The following is a 22,303-nucleotide window of genomic DNA, read 5'->3' as shown; positions in this document are numbered from 1 at the left end:
CGCTGACGGTGGCAAAAGAACCGGTTCTTTGGTGGTGCTCATTTAAGAACCGGCTCTGGCACTGGCCCTGTACTAGAACCTGGTTCTTTTTGGTGGAAAAGCCTTATGGCTGAACCTGGGAACTGGGAGCTGAAAGCTCTGCCTCTCATTCTACGTCTAGAAAACCTGGGAACCTCCAGGGGGCAGCACTCTGAGAACCAGGGGCCTCATTTATAAAGCTTGCTTACGCACAAAACGTACAAATACACTAAACTGTATGTACACGGTAACAACTAAAGTGAGTCTCTGGGAAAGTCTCATGCAAAAAAAAAACTGCAATTGAGATGATTTACCAATGGGTTACATGTAAAATAAAGAAATTATAGATTTTATATCGCTTATTTTATTATCATAAAATGCGTAAAGCTGCACTGTGGATGCTCTGGTACCGCCAAACGCTCTGGGGCTGCAGACGACCTCCTCCACCCTCCGCTTCCAACTCAAGAGTGACTGAGGATCAAACAAAAAGTCCACTGAGCCGTTTCACAAGTCCCTTTTTAATATGTCATTTTTACATTAAACAGATAAAACTGAACTTTATCAGTCTGCTGTGGTCTCCACCAAATATGTCTCCTTCCTGTAGGGTTGGATGGCGTAATGAAGAAGCAGGACAGCATGGATTTACTGTCTCAACAGCATTCCTTACAACAGCATGGCAAAGACTCTTCCTTCCTGTCTCTATACTGGGTGACTCCATCCAGCTTACAGCCTACACTGACACCTAGTGGAGAAGCAGTGAAATAACATCTTGCCTGGCAAGATGTTAGAGAACACAACACTTCCCTCTCCGACACTGGGCAACCATGGAGGTTGTGTTGGTGTCCAGCGTTGTGCTCAGGTGCTGGCCCCATGACGGTGTCATGTCACTCTCCTCCTGGCTCCACCTTCCCATCAGACTCTTCATCTCCACCACTGCAGTCACTGATGTCTCTGTAATCTGCGGGTAGATGTGAGGACCACTGTTTTACTGATTCAAAGTTTTTTTTGGAACACACTATTTTCAGCTTTTGGGCGCACAAACATTTTCAGTAGGAATCTTATGCAATGTTTTATAAATGAGGCCTCAGGTGTTCCTACTGGGTGATATGGGACTAACAGTTCTTTAAGACAGGATGGAGCCTGGTTGTGAGGAGCTTTATAGGTTAAAAGAAGGAAACTAAATTCTATTCTGGATTTATCAGGGAGCCAAAGAAGACAAAACACATGCATTGTGAATACTTTTTGCTCTGAATAATATTTTGACATTAATCTCAAAAAGCCTAATTAATTCCTCTTCCCCCTTCAATGTGGCTCTAATGTTTGGTTGCTGTGACGGTAGCACTGCATTGAATCTGATCTAAATGTTTATTTCCGGGACCAAGTGTTCAGACTAAAACTCAACATGAAGATTTTGAATCTGAAGAAGCGCAGCACTTTTATTTTTCTTTCTGTTGTTGCAGCACATTGCAGCAACGGGCAACTACTTGAACCTTGTTTTCTTTAAAGCTGCAAAGTCCATCAATCCAACCATCCATTTATCCATCCCTCCATCTCCCAGTCTTCTATCCAGTCCAGGGTCGCGGGGCGCTGGAGCCGATCCCAGGCTACTGTGGGTGAGGACAGGATACACCTGGACAGGTCGCCAGCCTGTCACAGGGCAAACACATATAGACAGACAAACAACCACATACTGACACATCGGGGCAATTTAACATCACCGATTGACCTCACGCATGTTTCTGGACAGTGACAAACTGAATGTATGGACACCTCAAACTGTCCAACTGTCCAACACTTGATAATTCACAATGATGGATTTGCATCAATTCACATCTGTTAATGTTGAGTTTAAGCCCCGAAGCTTTGGGAAAAATATCAATTGTTTGATTTGTCTTTGGGACCTAAGTCGGCTGTTTCATAAAAATAGCTGTGTCGTCCGCTAACTGACTAATGATTATAGGTTTGCCCAACAACTCTAAGGGGGCAATATTCGAATTCTTGCTAAAGATAGAAAGCATTTCAGTAGCAATAATAAAAAGAAATGGAGAAATTGAGCAGCCTTGTTTTATTCCTCGTTTGATATCAAACGTTGGTGAAGTACCTCCTGGAAATGAAACTGAGCGCTTCCTTATTCTGACACTGTTTGGCGCATCTGTGACAAGCGATACAGCGCCTGCGGCGGGCACGTGACTTTTTCTTAGACGAGCACCAACACGGGTTTCGCTCTGTGAGCTACACGTCTTGCCAGTGCTGGAGAGTGATGCAGCGTCGCCGCCATATTGGATGGGGCATCTCGCTCTCGGTTAGCACCAGAGTCAAAGAAAGTTAACACAAAACGAGCAACTTTGTCCGCGTTTTGTTTACAAACACTTGAAGGAAGCTGAAGAGAGCTGACCAGTGGACCTTCCTCAGTCCTTCTCTGAAAGTCAACCTCAGTCTGATTACGTGAGTATTTGAGACGTTGCATGAAGCTGTCAGCATCATGAATCTGTTCATATTAAAATCTTAGATAGATAGATTGATAGATATGTTAACCTACGGATACACAACCCATTTTACTATACTTTTTGTGTGTGAAAATTCGGCGACAGATGATTATTATAGTTGGACTAAACCTTCCTCAGTAGAAATAAATGGACTTGAGGCGCAGGGTGCCCTATCCAAGATGGCGTCATGCTGTGACGTCAGCTCCGATAGGGAGCGCGAGTCAGTGAAGCGTCTCCATATGTTATGTATATGTTGTGTCACCCACCACTGACCTGACCTACCTAGGTAGCATCGATATGAGCTAATGGCAAACATGTTAGCGATGCTAACTCGGTTCTGCAAACAAACGTGGCAGGTATGAGTTCTACCGAGTTCTACCAGTGCACGTTCTAGTTCAGGTTTGTGAAACCTTTATTCTGTTTGTGAAAATGTAATAGTGGTTTTCATTCCTTTTTTCATTAGGCATTTTCACGAATAGAATAAAGGTTATACAAATTCAATATTTGTTGTTGAGAAAAATGTATGTGTTACTTAAAATGTCTAAAATGTTTTTATATCGATGCAGAAGTATTTTTTTATTAACTTCCGTTAGACCTTTATTTTCAAACGGAAGTGCTCCTCTGTTCCTTGCTCGCTTCTGCGTTATTTTTAGTATATTTGGTATCCGCTTGTGCGCGCTGTCATCGTTTCGTCACACACACACACACACACACACACACACACACACACACACACACACACACACACACACACACACACACACACACACACACACACACACACACACACACACACACACACACACACACACACACACACACACAGGTTTTGCTACAGTGTCAAACAAGCAAGCAGCGCGAGCTCATGGCTTCATCGCGCCACCATGAGAAGCGTCGCCGCGTGCAGCAGCAGCTCTCCGTCTGAACACGCGCTCACCTTTATGGCTTTATTCCGCGTTGTGGGACGAGATGCGTTTAAGGTACGATGGGATAAATCAATGCTTAATTAATTTAATAATTCATTACTTATTTCAGTTTTATTCTTTTTATACTCGTCAATTCCTGCGGGTCTTTATTGTATTTTAAAGTGTTAAAATGTATTTAACAACGACATCATCCGTCTATTTTTCCTGCTTCTGCTCTTCATGTGAAAAGTTGTCTGGCTGCTTGTCGCGTGTTTACGTAACAGCTGAGCAGATGTTCCAGTCACTGAGATGCTGTGAGAACAAATCTCTAATGCTCGACCTTGTGATGACAGCGCCAGTTGTCTTTATTTATTCATTTTAAATTCATGATTTAACCACAATATTCTGTTTAATTTCCCATTAAAAAAGATTTATCACGCTTGAAAAATGGCACAACTAAACGGTGCACAAAAAGTAAGAAACATGTGTTTGGTAGGTTATTGCTGTTCGGTCATTTGCGTCTGGGCTCATCATTTCCCTTTAAACGGTGCCATCGTTGTTGGGAACAAGCATGTGTGGGATGAGCAGTGATATTCTGATCAAAGAGTGTTTTCTTTAACGTTAAAATAATTACAATGTCGATCATATATTCTGCTGACTGCTATAAGGACCTTTCTTCCCAGTGTGTTTATTGATGTTAATCCAGCTGTTTGTTCATGACCCACACATGGTGGCGGATAGAAAACACAGCAGGTTTGGAGCTGAGATTGAATAAAGATATAGTTTACCATTAGCTTCTTTTAAATAGCTAAGATTTGCAAGAAAATACCTTTAACTGGTTTCGCTTATCACAGGTCAGTGTTGCACCTCACACATGCTTGTGTTTATAGTACTAGTAAGGTATCAGTGTTGGTAGGCTGAGTAGGTTGAAAACATGTCAAGTCTTCTCTACCAAGCACATGAATTGGATGTTAGGAGGTCTAAAGAAAATACACTTTTTCTCGTGTCAGGCAACCTGATTGTGTTGGACACTCCTGAAGTCTGGGAGTAGACAGGTGGAGCATGTAGGATTGTCATTGCCTGCCTCATCTCATTTTCATATCTGATTATATTTAAAAGTGCTGATCAGCCTGGGAGTAACAGAAAACCCAGCGAGAGCACGAAGCTCTATGACATGCCAACAAGTAACGATAAAATAATAATCTACCAAACACAGATTCTCTTTAGACCGAAAACTACTGTACTCTCCTTATGTGAGACAAGTGTGGTGATCCTGCTGCAGGTGGGGGGACACACAGTCGCAGACACAGATTGCTGGTTGACCATTTTATTAAGCATAACACCCACACACAGCTACACACACAGCAACACACACAGCTACACACTCAGCTACACACACAGCTACACACACAGCGACACACACAGTGACACACACAGCTACACACACAGCTACACACTCAGCTACACACTCAGCTACACACACAGCTGCTCCTTCCTCCAGCGGTCACACACTGTAGACTATTTTGTTTGACTTATTTGTCAATATAGTATTCAATAACTTACCAATTATTGTTGAGTAGAATAGAATAGAAAATACTTAGTTTTCCCTCTGGACCCGAGGACTCACCCAGCAGGGAAAGTGATTCTGAAGCATCCTTGCAGCCGGGCTATTTGCTTTCCAACCATTCATATTGATGACTTTGGCCTCACTGTGTCATTAACTCAGAGAACCGTCACATGCAGGTGTTCATGAGTGAGTGAGCCAGGTCAGAGGTCATGCTACGGAGGGAATCCCACTCCCACGGCCCGCTTACCTCTGGAGAGACGTCTGACAATGACTGTGAGGTGAGTTACTTATTTATATCTCTTACTTGTTTCTCTTTGCCCAGATTTCTTTACATAATTTGAAACTATGAGGATCAAAACTTTGACAAGATTACTTTTTTGTAATTTTACTTGTTGCTTGTTTTTCACAAAGTAATTCATTGTACACTTTGTGTTTACGACTTTAGGACAAGTAGATGCGCTGAAGCTTAGTAAACAATCCAACGGCACATTGAAAAACAAGCACAAATCTAATAGGTCCCCTTTACAAAGGAGACAAGCGAGCGATAAAACATCACCGACTTGTTCCAGATGATAGTTCAACCTGCATCATAGTTTTCAATCATAAACTGTGAATGAATGAATCCCAGGTGGAACTTTTTGAAAACACCCTCGACTCTGTCACCATGGAAATGGGAAAATGCAACTTTTTGAAAACGCTACTGCGCATGTGCACCGTGGCCGTAGTGAACAGTAGTTGTGCACATGCTCAGTAGAGACAGTCAGGACAATGTTTACTCCAGAGTGTCATGACTCCCAGTCCAGATTCTCCCGGACTTGGTAGTTTTATTTTGACGGTCACTCTAATAACAATCCGACTTGGTCGTCTGTCCACTAGAATGCCCGTGTATGAGGGCTGGGTCATATAGCCTAAAATCTATATTGCGGTATAATTTGAAGCAGGTGCGGTAACGATATTTATTGTGATATATTTTTCTCTTCTGTGTATATATATATATATATATATATATATATATATATATATATATTATATTATTATATATTACCTAAAATTACTCATAATTACTCAAAAAACATAAACAAAACAAAACTTTTTCCACAGTAATAAACGGCACCATGTCATTATACAGGTACACCGGAATGGCATTTGTAATATCAACCCACCGCCAATTCTTTTTGTCATACGCAGTGCCTATAGGAAATGCTTGTAAACTATCAGTCTGCTGATGTGGAGGGTCTTTTTTCTTCCTGCTTAACTGACTGGGCGTTTGTAGAGGGCGAGGCTTTTGCCTTTTGTCATGTTCCAAATTGTACTTCGTGCTTGTATTCCCTCTCTTCCCTAAACCGTCGCCCAGTATGTTTTGCAAATTATGTGTTTCTGCTCAACAGCCGACTCTTTAAACCCAAACCAGGCCCATATGACCGACGTAGAACAGCTCTACTTTGCCAGCACCTCCTCCTCCTCCTGTGTAAGCAGCTTGCAGCTGCGGCCATGCTTTTGAGCAAAACAGGCGCAGCTTAATGACATCATCAACATGTGGTGTCACTGTAGGCTGGTATAGTCAAAATCTCTACCGTGGGTTAACTTCATATTGTTTATAAAATATTGATCCCGCCCACCCCTACCCTGTACTCCCATTGTGACCTTTGCCAACAAAAGTTGGTCGAGAAGGTTATGTTTTCATCTGCGTGTATTTATTTTTAATTTGTTTATTGGTTTGTTTGTATGTATTTTACCAAAGTTTCACAAAAACTATTTCCCCGAATTGCATGAAATGTTCAGGGATGATTTGTCATCATCCAAGCACCAATCTTTTAGATTTTGGGACATTAATAGCTAACCATTTCCGAATAAATCCCCAAAAACTGTGAAAAAATCTCCTATACAAAGTAGATGGGAGGAGCACCTTATGGAGGAGATCGAAGCAGATCAAAGGAGATCAGTGTCTGTTGCCATGGAGATGCTTCCTGCTCAGTGTTTCACACAGTGATGTTATCTGACAGGCTACTTAGCATAAATATAAGCTAACGGCTAACATGCTAGTGATGCTAACTCGGTTCTGCAAACAGATGTGGCGTTGGCGAAGTTCTGCACTCTACCGAGTGTAGCTCTAGTATATGTTCATAGGGTGTTGCTCTCTGAGCACACGTGTGCGTGGTTTCATTACAAAAACAACCAATAGCGCCAAATTCTGCCGTTTCCATGTAAATGGACATCATTTTTAAAACGTTGCTGTGGAAATGGTTTCTTAGCTGCTTTGACACTTTTACTGAATCGTCCTCAAAGAGGTGAAAACAAGAAACAAGCAGGTTTAAGTTTGGAAGGGGGACAAAGATCACACATTGGTCTTCAAATGTAGGCAGTAATAGTGAAAGAGAATCTCCTCAAGTTCAGTGATGAGGTACAAATGCTCTATTTTCCACCTCTCATGGTTAGAGGCAAAATAGTGTCTTTCTGTTGTGATGCAAGTTCTCCCTCAACTTAATTAAATGGATTTTTCTGATTTCATATGCAGCCAGCCGTCGATCTTTGAGTATTTCAAAATGCAAGTGCAGTAGGTGGGAACGCTGAAAATCCAGGAATTTCCTCAGTGAGCCGCTGACAGGCTTGCATGATATTAAAACTATATCCAGCGGATCACATCCTCGGATGCTGGATTTGAGGTTGTGTCCGTCGGAGTTTTCACCGTCTTAATATGCAATAAAAAGGAGGAGAAGTTTGTTGAAGTCAACAGATCACAGTTGTTTGTCTCTCTGTCTCAGGTGGGGGCGACTTGTGGAGAGGTGGATAAGATGTGTCAGTGCGAGGCCGGTCCCTGTACACTTTATTCCGAAGCACACACGCCTACGTCGGTGAGTGCTCAGGCGTCCTGCTTAAGTGTCTGCGGCCGTCGCTCAACCCGCTCAGATCGCAGACTGCTTCTCTGTCTATAATGGAGCTCTAAATAAGTGCCTTCAAGCTTCTCGCTGACCTGTTTCTGTGGTTCTGCCTTTTATTTAGTTTTTTTCCTTCACTGATTGGAATGTCACTTTGGTGTTTGTCAATCTCAATTTTTGCCTTTTATTTTTGTTGCTGTTCCCAGGACACACTTCTGTGTGAACACTGTGGGAAAAGCAGGGTGATGATCACCAGGTACTCAGAGGGATACGGCACAGAGGTACTATGTGTGTGTGTGTGTGTGTGTGTGTGTGTGTGTGTGTGTGTGTGTGTGTGTGTGTGTGTGTGTGTGTGTTTATGTTCAATCAGTTGTATCTGTAGGAGTCTGCAGCTCTGACACCCGACGACGCTTTGATATATTTTTGCTTTTAATTTGGCGCACATGCTGGCTGTTTTTAAGATTTTCAAGATGACAGCGTGTGAGGTGTTCGTGGTAACCTCCAGGGTTCATGGAGGTTGAATAAATCAAGCCTGGGTTCAAGTGAATGGTGGATCATAGAGAACGTATATTCAGCAGACTTGGATTATTTCCTGCAAGAAAGGAACGTGTCCTTTAAACGAAGCTGAGTTGAGGAGTAGAATTTAAAAACAAACAATAACTCTTGTGATTTGTATCTTAAATCGTTTGGGACGTTAGACAGAAAACGAGTTGGAGGAGCGGGTCTGTTGCATACCGGCTCTCCTTCCCTCACCTGCCACCAGGGGCACCGCCATCTCCTTCCTAAATTCACCATCTTTATAGGAGTGAAATCTCCCCAACGCTGCTTTGACGTCTGTTTCCAGTCCCACGTTTTGGTTCCTCAGAAGACAACCAACATGAATCGAAAGCGAACATAAACCGAGGTTGAGACCATAACACTAACCAGACAACAAGCTGGTGTCAAATTACAAAGACTCGATGCTTCCTGTGGGCAGGCTCGTGGGCAGTTTTGAAATCTGAATAATAGGGAAAAGATTTCAAGAGAGTAAAGCCAAAACTAATTTTTTCATCATACAACATATTATATCGTCATATTATACAGTTTTTCAACACTTGTCTCGTTAGTCCAAAAACCTTGTATTCAAAGTTTTTTTCCCAGATCAATATTTTCCTCGATTTTCCTCATTTGAATATTGGATCATAGCAGCTGCATTGAGAATCTGCTATGTCTGTGTGAGCTGGACTGGCTCCGCCCACACATGCCCACCTTGGGAAGAGGAGGAAGTACTTCCTCTCGTGGTGCCATGTGCCAGAGCAGAGCTGCTTAATTGTGGGAGGAGTCAAAGGGAGGGCCTACCTTGATTGGGATTGGCTAAACCCCCGATGACACTATACAGGGTTTGATTTCTGATTGGCTGGTTGGAGCAACACACTTTTTAAAACCTGAAACAAGCCTGGGAGAGAGAGGATCAGTGGCCTTTCTAGACTTAAATACTTGGTGGACTAAGATTTTATTTCAGGTCTAGTGACACCACTGAATTCCAAAGTAAAGTGTGTGCACCACCTTTTAGCCACATTATAACAATAGAGCCACTGATCCCGTAAAAATGTTGAGCCTTGGAGATAGCGATCAAAAAAGAAATGATAAATTCAATTAAAAAAAAGTCATTGATAAGAATGGACCTCTGTCATGCAGTTTCAAAGACGAAAGTTCTGCCGCTCAACCACCAGTAAAGATGCAAATTAATGAGATTTTTAGAAACTCTTCATTACAGCGTCACTCAGTTTACCACTAGTTACCTTCAGTTTCTCAGCTAAAATAAGAGTCTGAAACTTGTAGTTGCAAATAATCAACCAAATTATTTTGATTATTTACTGTTTGTTAGCTTTAGCTGCTAACAAGCTGGTATTTGTTCGACTCGTGCCGGTTCTGTGAAGCAGAGCCTCAATCAGCTCCAGCCAATCAGCTCTGAGCTTCTAAATGACGTCAAAATCACGGGATCTGAATGAATGGAGCCACAGCCTGAGCATGAACACTCACACTTTATTGAATGCAATACACACTGCATGGTGAGAGAGGGGCGAGCTACACTAATGCAATACACACTGCATGGCGAGAGAGGGGCGAACTACACTAATGCAATACACACTGCATGGCGAGAGAGGGGCGAGCTACACTAATGCAATACACACTGCATGGTGAGAGAGGGGCGAGCTACACTAATGCAATACACACTGCATGGTGAGAGAGGGGCGAGCTACACTAATGCAATACACACTGCATGGCGAGAGAGGGGCGAACTACACTAATGCAATACACACTGCATGGCGAGAGAGGGGCGAGCTACACTAATGCAATACACACTGCATGGTGAGAGAGGGGCGAGCTACACTAATCGGTGTGGATCAGGAGGAAACAACCTGAAACAGCAAGAGGAGACCAGTAACCAGGGAGTTCAGTCCTCACACAGTAATTATGTGCTATATAAGAGGAAGTTTTATTCACTGACAAGAAAATATTGTAGATAATCGCAAAGAATTATAACATACTTTGCATGCAGTCCTTTCTGATGACAGCAGGTGGCGCTCAGCCACACCTGCCCCTAATGACCAGTCGCCACTGGACACGACAGACCTTTTTCTCTTCTTGGCGTCATTCCAGGTAATAGGGACGCACATTACTGATGGAAAATCATTAGAGAGTGAATTTTGCATAATATGACCCCTCAAAGAAAGAGGATAAACTGAAGGGCTTTGTAAGAAGAAAGAAATCTACTCAAATAAATCCAAATTCATGAAAACAACAATGAAACAAGACCACTCTGTCTTTTTTTAAACTTCGGTTGAATGGGGCCAAAACACTTATTGTTTGTGAACCTTTAACCTAGAAATGATCTCCTTGTTTAATAGTGTCATTAACAGCACTTCATCTCACATAAACAGATAATAAAGGGACTAAAAACTTTAAACAAGACATTTGTAGAGGGCGAGGCTTTTGCTTCTTGTCATGTTCCAAATTGTACTTCGTGCTTGTATTCCCTCTCTTCCCTAAACCGTCGCCCAGTATGTTTTGCAAATTATGTGTTTCTGCTCAACAGCCGACTCTTTAAACCCAAGCCAGGCCCATATGACCGACGTAGAACAGCTCTACTTTGCCAGCACCTCCTCCTCCTCCTGTGTAAGCAGCTTGCAGCTGCAGCCATGCTTTTGAGCAAAACAGGCGCAGCTTAATGACATCATCAACATGTGGTGTCACTGTGGACTGGTATAGTCAAAATCTCTACCGTGGGTTAACTTCATATTGTTTATAAAATATTTATCCCGCCCACCCCTACCCTGTACTCCCATTGTGACCTTTGCCAACAAAAGTTGGTCGAGAAGGTTATGTTTTCATCTGCGTGTATTTATTTTTAATTTGTTTATTGGTTTGTTTGTATGTATTTTACCAACGTTTCACAAAAACTATTTCCCCGAATTGCATGAAATGTTCAGGGATGATTTGTCATCATCCAAGCACCAATCTTTTAGATTTTGGGACATTAATAGCTAACCATTTCTGAATAAACCCCCAAAAACTGTGAAAAAATCTCCTATACAAAGTAGATGGGAGGAGCACCTCATGGAGGAGATCGAAGCAGATCAAAGGAGATCAGTGTCTGTTGCCATGGAGATGCTTCCTGCTCAGTGTTTCACACAGTGATGTTATCTGTCAGGCTACTTAGCATAAATATAAGCCGTTAGCCGGCTAACTCGGTTCTGAAAACCTCATCATGCTCTCATTTAAAAACTTAGTTTAACATTTTAGAGTCAGAGAATCAGATTGGTACCACTTGAATATAAATAGGAAGCCATTACCAGATTAAGAGCCTCAGAGTCCATTAGTCATGTTTTGGATAGAAAGTGTCAGTTGACTCATACATTTTAACAGTCGCAAAACGTGACGCATGAACACACGCGCAGAGACAAAAAAGCCATCGTCAGGTGTTGTTTTTGGTTTGGATGGCAGGTGATGATGTAGTCTGGGCTTTTTTTGTTGTTTCATTGAAAAACCACGAAATAAAAGCCTCCATACACAGAATAAGGAGGAAGCGGACATCTGGCCAAAGTCTGCTGCAGAGGATCCAGTCTGAGGGAAATGATAAAAAAGACTTTAAATCAACAAAAGCTACTTTTCCACATTGTTTTTGTCAGACAACTCTGAGAACAGCAGAGACAGCAGCAGAGACAGCAGTAGAGACAGCAGCAGAGACAGCAGTAGAGACAGCAGCAGAGACAGCAGTAGAGACAGCAGCAGACACAGCAGCAGAGACAGCAGCAGAGACAGCAGCAGTGCAGCAGCAGAGACAGCAGCAGAGACAGCAGCAGTGCAGCAGCAGAGACAGCAGCAGAGACAGCAGCAGTGCAGCAGCAGAGACGTCAGTCATGCTACAGTGAGATCACCTTGATGCTTTTCAGCCACATCAACGCCTGCATGCTGAAAGCTTCACAAACTGAGTGTTTGAGAAGCATTAGGCTTTTTCTAACAGCTTGGAGAGAAAGACTGGTTTGACCAAGTACTGAAAGCAAAGGCATTTCAGATGTTGCACAACTGGCCTTGTTGGAGCCCTGAACACAGTATGCACTAGTGAGGATGCTCCATTAATGAAAACACTGATGTAATGTCAGAATCTAGAGGGAAAGTTCATCCGTGGGACTTTTCACTGTATTTTTAATATGGGATTAAATTAAAATAATACTGTTTGGATCTGAGTTGTTTTTCTCAATAAATTGATGTTTAGGTTGGGCTTTGTACTAAGATATTGCACTAAAACAAAGAGGACTTATTGACATGGTTGTGATGCTATGGTTTCAATGGTTCAAATCAAGAGGCTAAGATTAGTTTGATTCCCTGTCGCATTTAGTCATTTATGTGTTTTGATTCTTCTGTATATAATTCAGTGTGCTTGCTTTGTTCCCCTCCAGGAGGAGTGTGTGTTATCTGACCCTCAGGGGGAGAGTGATGCAGATGCTGATATAGAGGACACAGATTGCAGGTTGGACACTTCACTTTGCTTCACTTTTTTTTTTCTTTCCTCTCTATATTTATCTGACCTTGTGCTGTTTGGTCCAGACTCCAGGAGGCGGGCTCTCTCCAGCGAATCAGCTCTCGGCGACGTAAGCGTCCGCAGGTAGCGCGGCAGGACACCACGGAGAGCGAGGACGATGGTGGGCGGAGTCACAGGTCCTATCGCTGGAACCTTCGGCTCAGTCCTGATCGAGCGCACAGCAGGACCATCCTGGAGGTAAAACACACACACACACACACACACACACACACACACACACACACACACACACACACACACACACACACACACACACACACACACACACTGAGGAGGGGTTTCGTAGCGATCTCACCAGTTACTGATTAATACGTTTAACCAACCGTTACCTTAAACCAGGTGTTATCTTGATGTTAAAGTTAAAACTCCTCAGGACCTCCACTAACTGTTTACCAGTGGTTAACTCTCACCATGGCGTTCACTGGCAGCGCAGCGTTCATGATACCAGTTAGACAAAGGAAGGATAGAGTGGACCGTGGACTGAACTTTGATAGAAGTCAATACTGGAATTAAGAGTTACGCCTCTATGGAGCCCCGGGGTGGCCATAGAGAAAAAAACTATAAAAAACTATTGATAAATATGTAATGCGTGGAAATTATCTCCTTCCCTCGTATTATATTTTTTCACCAATGTCGCCTCCATCCCATCATATTTGCTGTTCTGGAGCTTTGAGATCAAATCATACGAACCACATTAGATATTGGTGTTTTCTAACTAAAGCATGAAAACCAGACATGTTAAACTCACCTTGATCTAAAAAGAGAGGATCTAATTCTCATTTCTCATTTCTGGACGTGTCTGAATCAAATGCTTCAACATGGAGGAATGGAGGTGAAGAATGATAGAACGCTGCTCTACAGCCGTTTCCAATAGCAACCCATGTAAACACTCTGATTAAACTTCTCTTTCACATGAAGCCATTAAAAGGCTCATTTTATGGCTAAAAACTCCAAGCTTTCATTTACAGTAGTATGTAGTTTGTTTAGTAGTTACTGATGAACCAAACAGTTTGCTTTGTTATAAAGAAGTGCTGTGGAGCGTCTTATAGCGGAGCGCCCCCTGCTGCCTCATGCAGACCTCTCCCTTCGTCAATCTCACAGCCAGAGATTAAACAATCTGGTTCCCTCGCTTTATTAATCTGAGGTAACGACTTATTATCTCGTTCCCACACGTTGTTATTATTTTTCTGTCTGGCTACGTACAGTCCACTTTCTATGTTGTTCTCTCTGGTCAAATTAAAAAGAAGAGGCAACATGAAGCCTCAGATCATCCAGCTCAGTTTTCATCTTCCACTTTAACATCCTGTCAGCAGCGGAGTTTGTCATGTTTTATGGTCGTTTAATAGAGCAGATAAAAACACTGCGCTGCCTCCACCACAATGTTTCAGACAAAACACAGAAGCACAGAGACTTCAAAGTGGGCGGAGCCTTGGGTGGAGCCTTGGGCGGAGCGGCGGCAGGGACACTTTCCACTGTTGTTAACCTCACAGTTAACTTTAACAGCCACGTTAACTAACGGGATGACTAACCATGTTTTACACTACGCATATTTAACGGTCGGTTAGCCAACGGCGGGTTAAGGATTTAACCGGCGGTTAGGGCTTAACCAGTGGTTAAAATAACCCAGTTCTGAACAACCGGGCCCTGAGTGACTGACATAAAATCAAACCAATCAGCGTCATTTGATGTCTGAGACTTGGGGACTGTTAAGTCGCCTCCCGCTCAGTGATTGGCTTAAAGTCCGTTCTGGTTTGTTCTCACGTGTTTCTAAGAGATGTTGAGATGAAGACAACAAGCGGTGAGTCTCTGTTTATTAACTCGGTCACATCTCTTCTAATTTAGCCTTTGGAAGGAGAAGTTGGCTGAAAAGCTGCAGGTCAAGTTCAACTTTCTCCAGTATAGTTACAGTGGTGTGAACAAGTGTTTCCCTTCCTGATTTCTTAGTTTTTTCCATGTTTTCCACACTTAAATGTTTCAGATCATCAAACAAATGTAAACATTATTCAGAGATAATACAAGTAAACACAAAATGCAGTTTTTAAATGAGGGGTTTTATTAATGAGGAAGAAGGAAATGGCCCTGTGTGAAAAAGTGTTTGACCCCTAAACCTAATAACCTGATGGGCCACCCTGAGCAGCAGCTACTGCAATCAAGTGTTTGCGATAACTTGCAATGAGTCTTTTACGACGCTGTGGAGGAATTCGAGTCACAACAGAGTTGTTGTAATTCAGCCACATTGGAAGGTTTTCCAGCACGAACCACCTTTAAGGTCCTGCCACAGCATCTCAATAGGACTGAGAGCAGGACTTTGACTCGGCCACTCCAAAACCTTCATTTTGTTTTTCTTCAGCCATTCAGAGGTGGACTTGCTACTGTGTTTTGGATCGTTGTCCTGCTATAGAACCCAGGTTCTCTTCAGCTTGAGGTCAGGAACAGATGGCCAGACATTCTCCTTCAGGATATTTTGGTAGACGGCAGAATTCATGCTTCCATTTATCACGACAAGTCTTCCAGGTCCTGAAGCAGCAGCACAGCCCCAGACCACCACACTGCCACCACCAGACTGTACTGTTGGTATGATGTCCTTTTTCTGAAATGCGCTGTTACTTTTACGCCAGATGTACTGGGACACAGACCTTCCATAAAGTTCAACTGTTGTCTCGACACTCCGCAGAATATTTTGCCAAAAGTCTTAAGGATCATCAAGATGTTTTCTGGCAAAACTGAGACGAGCCTTAATGTTCTTTGTACTTAGCAGTGGTTTTGGTCTTGGAACATTTCTGCCCCGTCTCTTTCTCATGGTGGAGTCATGAACTCTGACCTCAGCTGAGGCAAGTGATGCCTGCAGTTCTTTAGATGTGGTTGTGGGTTTTCTGTCACCTCTTGGATGAGTCACCGCTGCACTCCTGGGGTAATTTTGGTCGGCCAGCCACTCCTGGGAAACGTCACCACTGTTTTCACCATTTGTGGATAACGGTTCTCACTGTGGTTCTCTGGAGTCCCAAAGCCTCACAAATGGCTTTAGAACCTTTTCCAGACTCATAGATTTCAATTACTTTTTTTCTCATTTGTTCCTGAATTTCTTTGGATCTCGGCATGATGTCTGTAGCTTTGGAGGATCTCCTGGTCGACTTCACTTTGTCAGGTAGGTCCTATTGAAGTGGTTTCTAGACTGAGACCAGGTGAGCAGTATTCAGGCCTGGGTGTGGCTCTACAAGTTGAACTCAGGTGTGATCAACCACAGTTGTGTTTTAACAGGAGCTGGGGGGCAAACACTTTTTCACACAGGGCCATGTAGCTTTGGATTTCTTTCTTCCTCATTAATAAAACTCTTCATTTAAAAACTGCATTTTGTGTTTACGTGTGATATCTTTGACTAATGTTTACATTTGTTTGATGATCTGAAACACTTAAGTGTGGAAAACATGCAAAAAGTAAGAAATCAGGAAGGGGCAAACACTTGATCACACCACTGTAATTTTAAATACACACAAAAACTGAAATTTAATAATAATGAAGAGCCCCACCTAAGAAATTTACCACCAGTTTCCACTGAGTTTTGTATGACTGAACATCATGATCACATCTTGCATCTTCATCTAAATGGTGAAAGGATTTCACTTATAGTGCTGCTTGTAAAGCGACCCTGCAACCTTCTGTTGGGAATCAACTTTATGAGCAGTTTCCATAGCTCCGTAGCTCCCCCTGGTTTCTCTCACGGAAATGCACACACTACAACAAGATGGCTGCCGCTAACGAGAGGCAGACGTTTGTTCCCGAAAAAGGAATAGTATCGTTAGTTGTCTGGAATTGGTTTGGGTTTGTGGTGACAGACGTGCAGCAAGTGAGTCGCATGCTGCAAGGTTTGTCTGAAGCCCGTTGCTACAAACGGCAGCAGCACAACAAACTTATTCCAACTTCTGAAACAGGCATCCAGCGTCAATACGTCTCCAGGCTAAGACGTATTGAGAAAATTCCTTTGTCAATGTTTTTGAAAATGGTGCAACTATTGATGTGAATGTTAAAATTCAGTCTTCTTTCAAACTGCAGAATTATTTATTTATTTATTTATTTATTTATTTATTTATTTATTTATTTGATTATCTATTTATTTATTTATTTATTTATTTATTTATTTCAAAAGAACAAGTGGCACTTTGATTCCAGGAGGTAAATAGGGTTTCATTTTGTTAAGTTTGATGAAATATAATCAAACATCTGTGTCATTTTGTACTATTTGTTTTCTTTGAAAAGTCGGGGGGAAAATCAGAAAAAATTGTAAATCAAATTTTTGGTGAGAAAATCTGAGATTTAATTTTTAGGCCGTATCGGCAGTCCTATGATTAATAATGATGAAAGTTATGACAGAAGGTACGGAGTCCAGAATCGGCTGCCTTAAGGAGGTCGTTGGTGATTTTGACCAGTGCTGTTTCGGTGCTGTGGAGTGGGCGGAAACCGGACTGGGAATTTCCATCGAGGTTATTATGGGATAGGTGAGAGTGGAGTTGGGAGGCATGAAGTGTAGATTGGAGATGGGATGGTAATTGTTGAAGTTTGAGGGGTCGGCACCAGGTTTTTTCACATTGAGGTGATGGCAGCAGTTTTGAAGGTAGTGGGAACAGTTCCAGTATGAGGGAGGAGTTTCTGGATGTTTTAGAGTGAAAAACGACATGATGGGATTTGCAGAAGCACGTTGTGTACAGGTGAGGAGGGAGAAGGTCCTGGGTTCAGTGTTAAGTGGGAAGAACCATGACTCATTGTTTTCTTCATTCACAGAGATTATTCTGGAGTAGTAGTGGGCTGTGATGTCGGCAGAGACCTTATAACATATGACGTGGTTAATGTACAATTCTTTGTAGATTGTTAGAACTGTTTTTCTGGAAAGCTGTTCAAGTTGAGAGCCGAAAATCAGGAGTGAGCGAAGGGGTGGATACAGAGGAAGAAAGAGATCTGTTGTTTAACTGGACTTCACTTATATAGCGTTTAGGGCTGCAACTCACGAGTACAAGTACGAGTACATCTCAAATTGTAGGACCAGTTGATATTGAAGGAACAAAACACCAAATATGTACATAAGCTGTATACAAAATAATTATTAAATAAGATTTAATTAACTTCAGGGACCACATACAGTCCAGTTCCATCCTGAGTGGACCAGACTGGTAGAATATTGCTATAATAACCTTTAAATTTACACTTACACTAAGTTTTTCTTTGTTGTGGTCACAGTGTGTGTAATGAAATCGTTTATATTTTGTAAGATCAAACAGTTAGAACTGAAAATGATTACAATCTGAACATAAAGTCGATTTGAATTAAACGTTCTGGTGCAAAATACAATGAAATGTCCAAAATAAACCTGTATAAATCCTTTATAAGCTCCTTGCTTAGTGGGACCAGACTGGAGCCTCTTGGTTGGTTTTGGCCCACGGGCCTTATGTTCTCTGCTGTTAAATGAAAATTAAACTGACGGAGAGGAGCTTTACAGAGCAGCACTGGGCTGCAGGGAGGCGGCGATGATTCAGATCTCAAAACTAACCTCCTGACACCACAACGTCTGAATATTCTACTAATCAGGTCCAGTCCAGGTATTTTGGCCGTTTCAGTGTCGCTCAGCTTGAAAATTACCAGGAGAACCAGTCTGTTGTCCTCGTCAGGCAGGTTGTCCTCATTAAGGTGTGTTAACAGGTAAATATGTGTCCGTCCACAGTGACGTGTCCAGTACAGCCTGTTCTCTTACCAGGTTCTACTGTACCGCCTCCGCCTCGCTCCGTTCAACTCACTCAGCGGGTGGAGGTTCTGTTTTTAAACCTTATTTCAGTCAGCCAGCGTTGATAAAGCTCCGAAGGTGAAGCAAACGGCTCTGCAACATGGCGAGTGACGCCTGAATCACGGGACACAACGAATCGATAATGTAATTCGTTGCCAACACTTTTAACAATCGAATTTTATCGATTTTATCGATTCGTTGTTGCAGCCCTAATAGTGTTTGCCAACTGCATGAACAGCCCCAAAGCATTCTACATCGTTAATCACATTCACCCATTCACACACTCATTCACACACTACTGGAGGCTAATGGAGTGAGAGAATTGAGAATATAGTGTTGTAATGAGAAACCAGCTCATCAGGGGTGGAGAGGTTGTGGAAGTCAGGGAGGCAGTTGCTAGTTGGAGTGAGAGTGGTGGGGTTGATGTTGTTAGTATTGCAGAATGAGATGAGACGTGGTGTCTTAGTGATGAAGAGAGACAGTTTGACTGAAAATGAGAGGAAGAAGTGGTCAGTTATCAGATTAAATCCAGGATGTGGGAGCGTGTGGGAGTAGTGGTATGCTGCTGGAATCAGGACGTGAAGGTTCATGGAAGAGGCTTGACTTCATTCGGAAGCCGTTGTGTGGCTCTTCTGTTTTGTTCTGTTAACAATTCGGTATGGTGAAGAAAGTGAAATAAAATAAATAACACTTGAGAATAGGGATGTCCCCATCCGATCGGTAGATATCGGATCGGGGCCGATATTGGTGATTTGTGAGTGATCGGGGAATCGGCAAATCCAGCCGATCACCCCGCCGATCTAAAAAAAAAAAATAAAATCTTTTAAAAACGCAGTCCGCAACGGCTTGTGGATGTACCCTCAGTTTACAACAACAACTAAAGAAAAAGCGGCACCGAAGCAGCAAACTCTCGACTTTAAAATAAAGGATTTTTGTCAAACAGGTTTTACCACTTTGAAGTGGAATAAAGTGTTTATAATTCACATTGAAATGTAAATGTTTTGTGACAATTCAGGTCAAATCTCTCATACTGCTTTAAGTGAAACTGAAATTTAATACACAAAGAAGTTACATTGGAGCCTAAGAGTATTTATGTTTAAGTCATTCTGAGAAGAATTGTGATTCAATAAGTGAGTTTTACAATCATTTCGAGCTGAACAAAGCTTCTGCCAATAGTGCTTTTAGCTTCAGACATCTTAGTCGCTCCAAAAATAGACTATTGAGTATATTTGTAATAGCAATGTAAGTATCGGATCGGGAAAGTATCGGTATCGGCCGATACTCAATTCTGAAAAATCGGATCGGTATCGGGGGATAAAAAGTTTGATCAGGACATCCCTAGTTGAGAACCATCTGACTGAAGTGTGGACCATTAGTTTTGTGTGTAATGCTTGGATTTAATCCCCAGCCAGGATGTGGCTGTACATTGTCCCTACAATATAAAGCCGCCTGCAGGGTAGGGAGATAGAAGTAAGTATGGATGATATTGCTGACTGTGGTACTGGAGGTGTCCTCCAGGTTCAGCTCTCATTAATCAGACGTGTTGTTTCTGTCTCTTCCAGGAGAGCATATCACAGGTCAGGCCTCTGGTCATCTGTCAGCCGAATGCAGGGAAGCAGAAGAGTCCAGCTGGACGTCCCCTCGGCTCCAAGGTCACGTCTCTGTGGCCTTCGTCCCTCTCTCTGCCCTTCATCCTCCTCCTCTCGCTCCCCCTCTCCCTCTCTCTCGTCATCGTCATCGTGTCCTTCCTCCTGCCGTGGGCCGTCGTTTGACCCGGAAGTTCTGATTCCAGCGAAAAGTTTCATTCCAGATGTGAGTGAATGTCTGAACAATGTAGTCGACGGAGAAAAAGAGACAAAGGGTCAGTAAAAATATCTTGAGCGTTTAGAGATCATTGCATTTGATTGAAAGATTTTTTTTGAAGGAATTTATCAAGTCTGGAACGATTTAAATGATTCCAATCTTTGGCAGCAGTGGTGGTTTTGTAGTTTTCATAAAAACTAAAAAAGGAATAAACTTCCATTTTTCTGCATATTCACTGCTCTCAGTATGTTTACATCTAGAATCAGTTGATAAACTGCCTGCTTCTGTCTCACAAAGCCTCATATTTCACGTCATCGCCTCATCTGTAAAAATAGAGCTCTCAGCTCTGCTACGTCGGACTCGTGGGGGAGAAGTTTCAGGACGGCACAAGTAAAGACTAAAACCTTCAAAACAAACCTTGTTCAGCGGGGAAATGAGGTGAAGCTGCCCAACTATGCAAATCCTTGACTGCAGCGATTTAACCGCCGTTTGAGAAGGACTTCTGTCCTCTGCACTATTGTCCCCTTCTCGGCCCCGTCTCCTTTTCTCCGAGGAATACACTTCATGAATGCAGGGACTCGCTACTAAAATAGAGCTTGACCCAATTATTAAAGCAATAGCAGGAGAGATCAGATATAGCTCCTTTCATTTCTATGATTTACCGTACATCTGCTGGTGTATCGACTGGATTGCATGTATTAATGTACTTCATGCAGACAGATTAGGGAGCAGGTTGATCTCTCTCCTCTTTTCCCAAACACATTGGTGTATGTTTTAGTTTTATGTTTTGTAAAATATGCTGACCTCAAAAGGAAAAGGAGCTTCAGTGGGAATTACTGTAACTATGTTTAAACAATATCTCACAGTTGGAACATAATGGTTATGTTTTTAAATGTTTATCATAAGTGTGTGTTTGTTAGGAATCCATTATTATTTAAGAAAATAAGCTTGACAATCAGTCATGCGACTTATATAAAACTGAATCAAATGGAAAAAGCCATTTTTGCTTCCCTGCTGTGTTTATGACTGTGTTTTTGTATGTTTGTGTTGTCTGGACGTTTGTTCACACCGCACTTTCATTCCAGTCAAGAAGTGAGATTGTACTTTATGACCTGATTACATGAACTCTTGAACCCTTTTCCCTCTTCCAGCCTGCCGTATCGGGCGTCTTCAATCTTACCTTTTATTTTCTGGATGTTTGTTCACTGTTGTGCTTCATGAAGTCGTAGATGTTCAATAAAACTAGATTGTATTTTGACAATAAACTGAACTTTCGGCTCCAGTTTTTCTGCAGATTAGAAAGTGAACCTGGGGAAATGTAATGTTTTATTGAGTGAATTTATGATGCGGTGGAGGGTTGACTTTTTTATTAGCCGAACCGGGACAGCAGGGTTTGCTCTTGGGAGGGCGAGCGTATTGGCAGGTGACTGATCAGATTCCACGATATATCAGCTGAAAGTGAGACTCGCTGCTTTTAAATACACTGTTCTTTAAACCAGCCATGATCCCTCATTTTGGAGGGAACAATTCTTTGTGAACCAAAATGACATTTGCTCAGCTTGAACTGAGCTGCGCTGCATTCCAGTTGCGTTGAAAGCTCCGCCTCCTTCACGCCTGAAGTCGAAGCTCCCGAGAAAAAGCTGCGAAGTGAAAATGGTAAACCTTTTTAATTCACCAGCGTTTCTCTCACAAAGTACATTTATGACACCATCATCCGGATCACATGTGGAGACATCGTTTACATAATGAGTGGAACTATACAATGAGAAAATACAGCTCAAAAGAGCCTGAA

At 42.3% G+C, this 22,303-nt stretch overlaps 1 protein-coding gene across 2 annotated transcripts; it reads left to right on the top strand.

Annotated features, from left to right (window-relative positions):
* Positions 1-3,175: 3,175 nt before the first annotated feature.
* LOC308123909 (uncharacterized protein) lies at positions 3,176-21,789 on the top strand. 2 transcript variants are annotated; one of them, XM_080486639.1, is made up of 7 exons: positions 3,176-3,484; positions 5,153-5,254; positions 7,739-7,828; positions 8,059-8,133; positions 12,796-12,866; positions 12,944-13,115; positions 20,271-21,779. In XM_080486639.1, the coding sequence occupies exons 2-7, from the start codon at positions 5,186-5,188 to the stop codon at positions 20,478-20,480; spliced, it is 687 nt and encodes a 228-aa protein (XP_080342765.1). In that variant the 5' UTR covers positions 3,176-3,484; positions 5,153-5,185; the 3' UTR covers positions 20,481-21,779. The 2 variants fall into 2 exon arrangements, with proteins under 2 accessions (XP_080342765.1, XP_080342766.1); XM_080486640.1 differs by having other exon boundaries at positions 3,199-3,484; positions 5,136-5,254; positions 20,271-21,789.
* Positions 21,790-22,303: the final 514 nt, after the last annotated feature.

The sequence above is a fragment of the Lipophrys pholis genome (assembly GCF_963383615.2).
Source record: "Lipophrys pholis genome assembly, chromosome: 18".
Lineage (NCBI taxonomy): Eukaryota > Metazoa > Chordata > Actinopteri > Blenniiformes > Blenniidae > Lipophrys > Lipophrys pholis.
The sequence above is the reverse complement of the archived record's forward strand: the minus strand, read 5'-3'. Positions and strand labels throughout refer to the sequence as shown.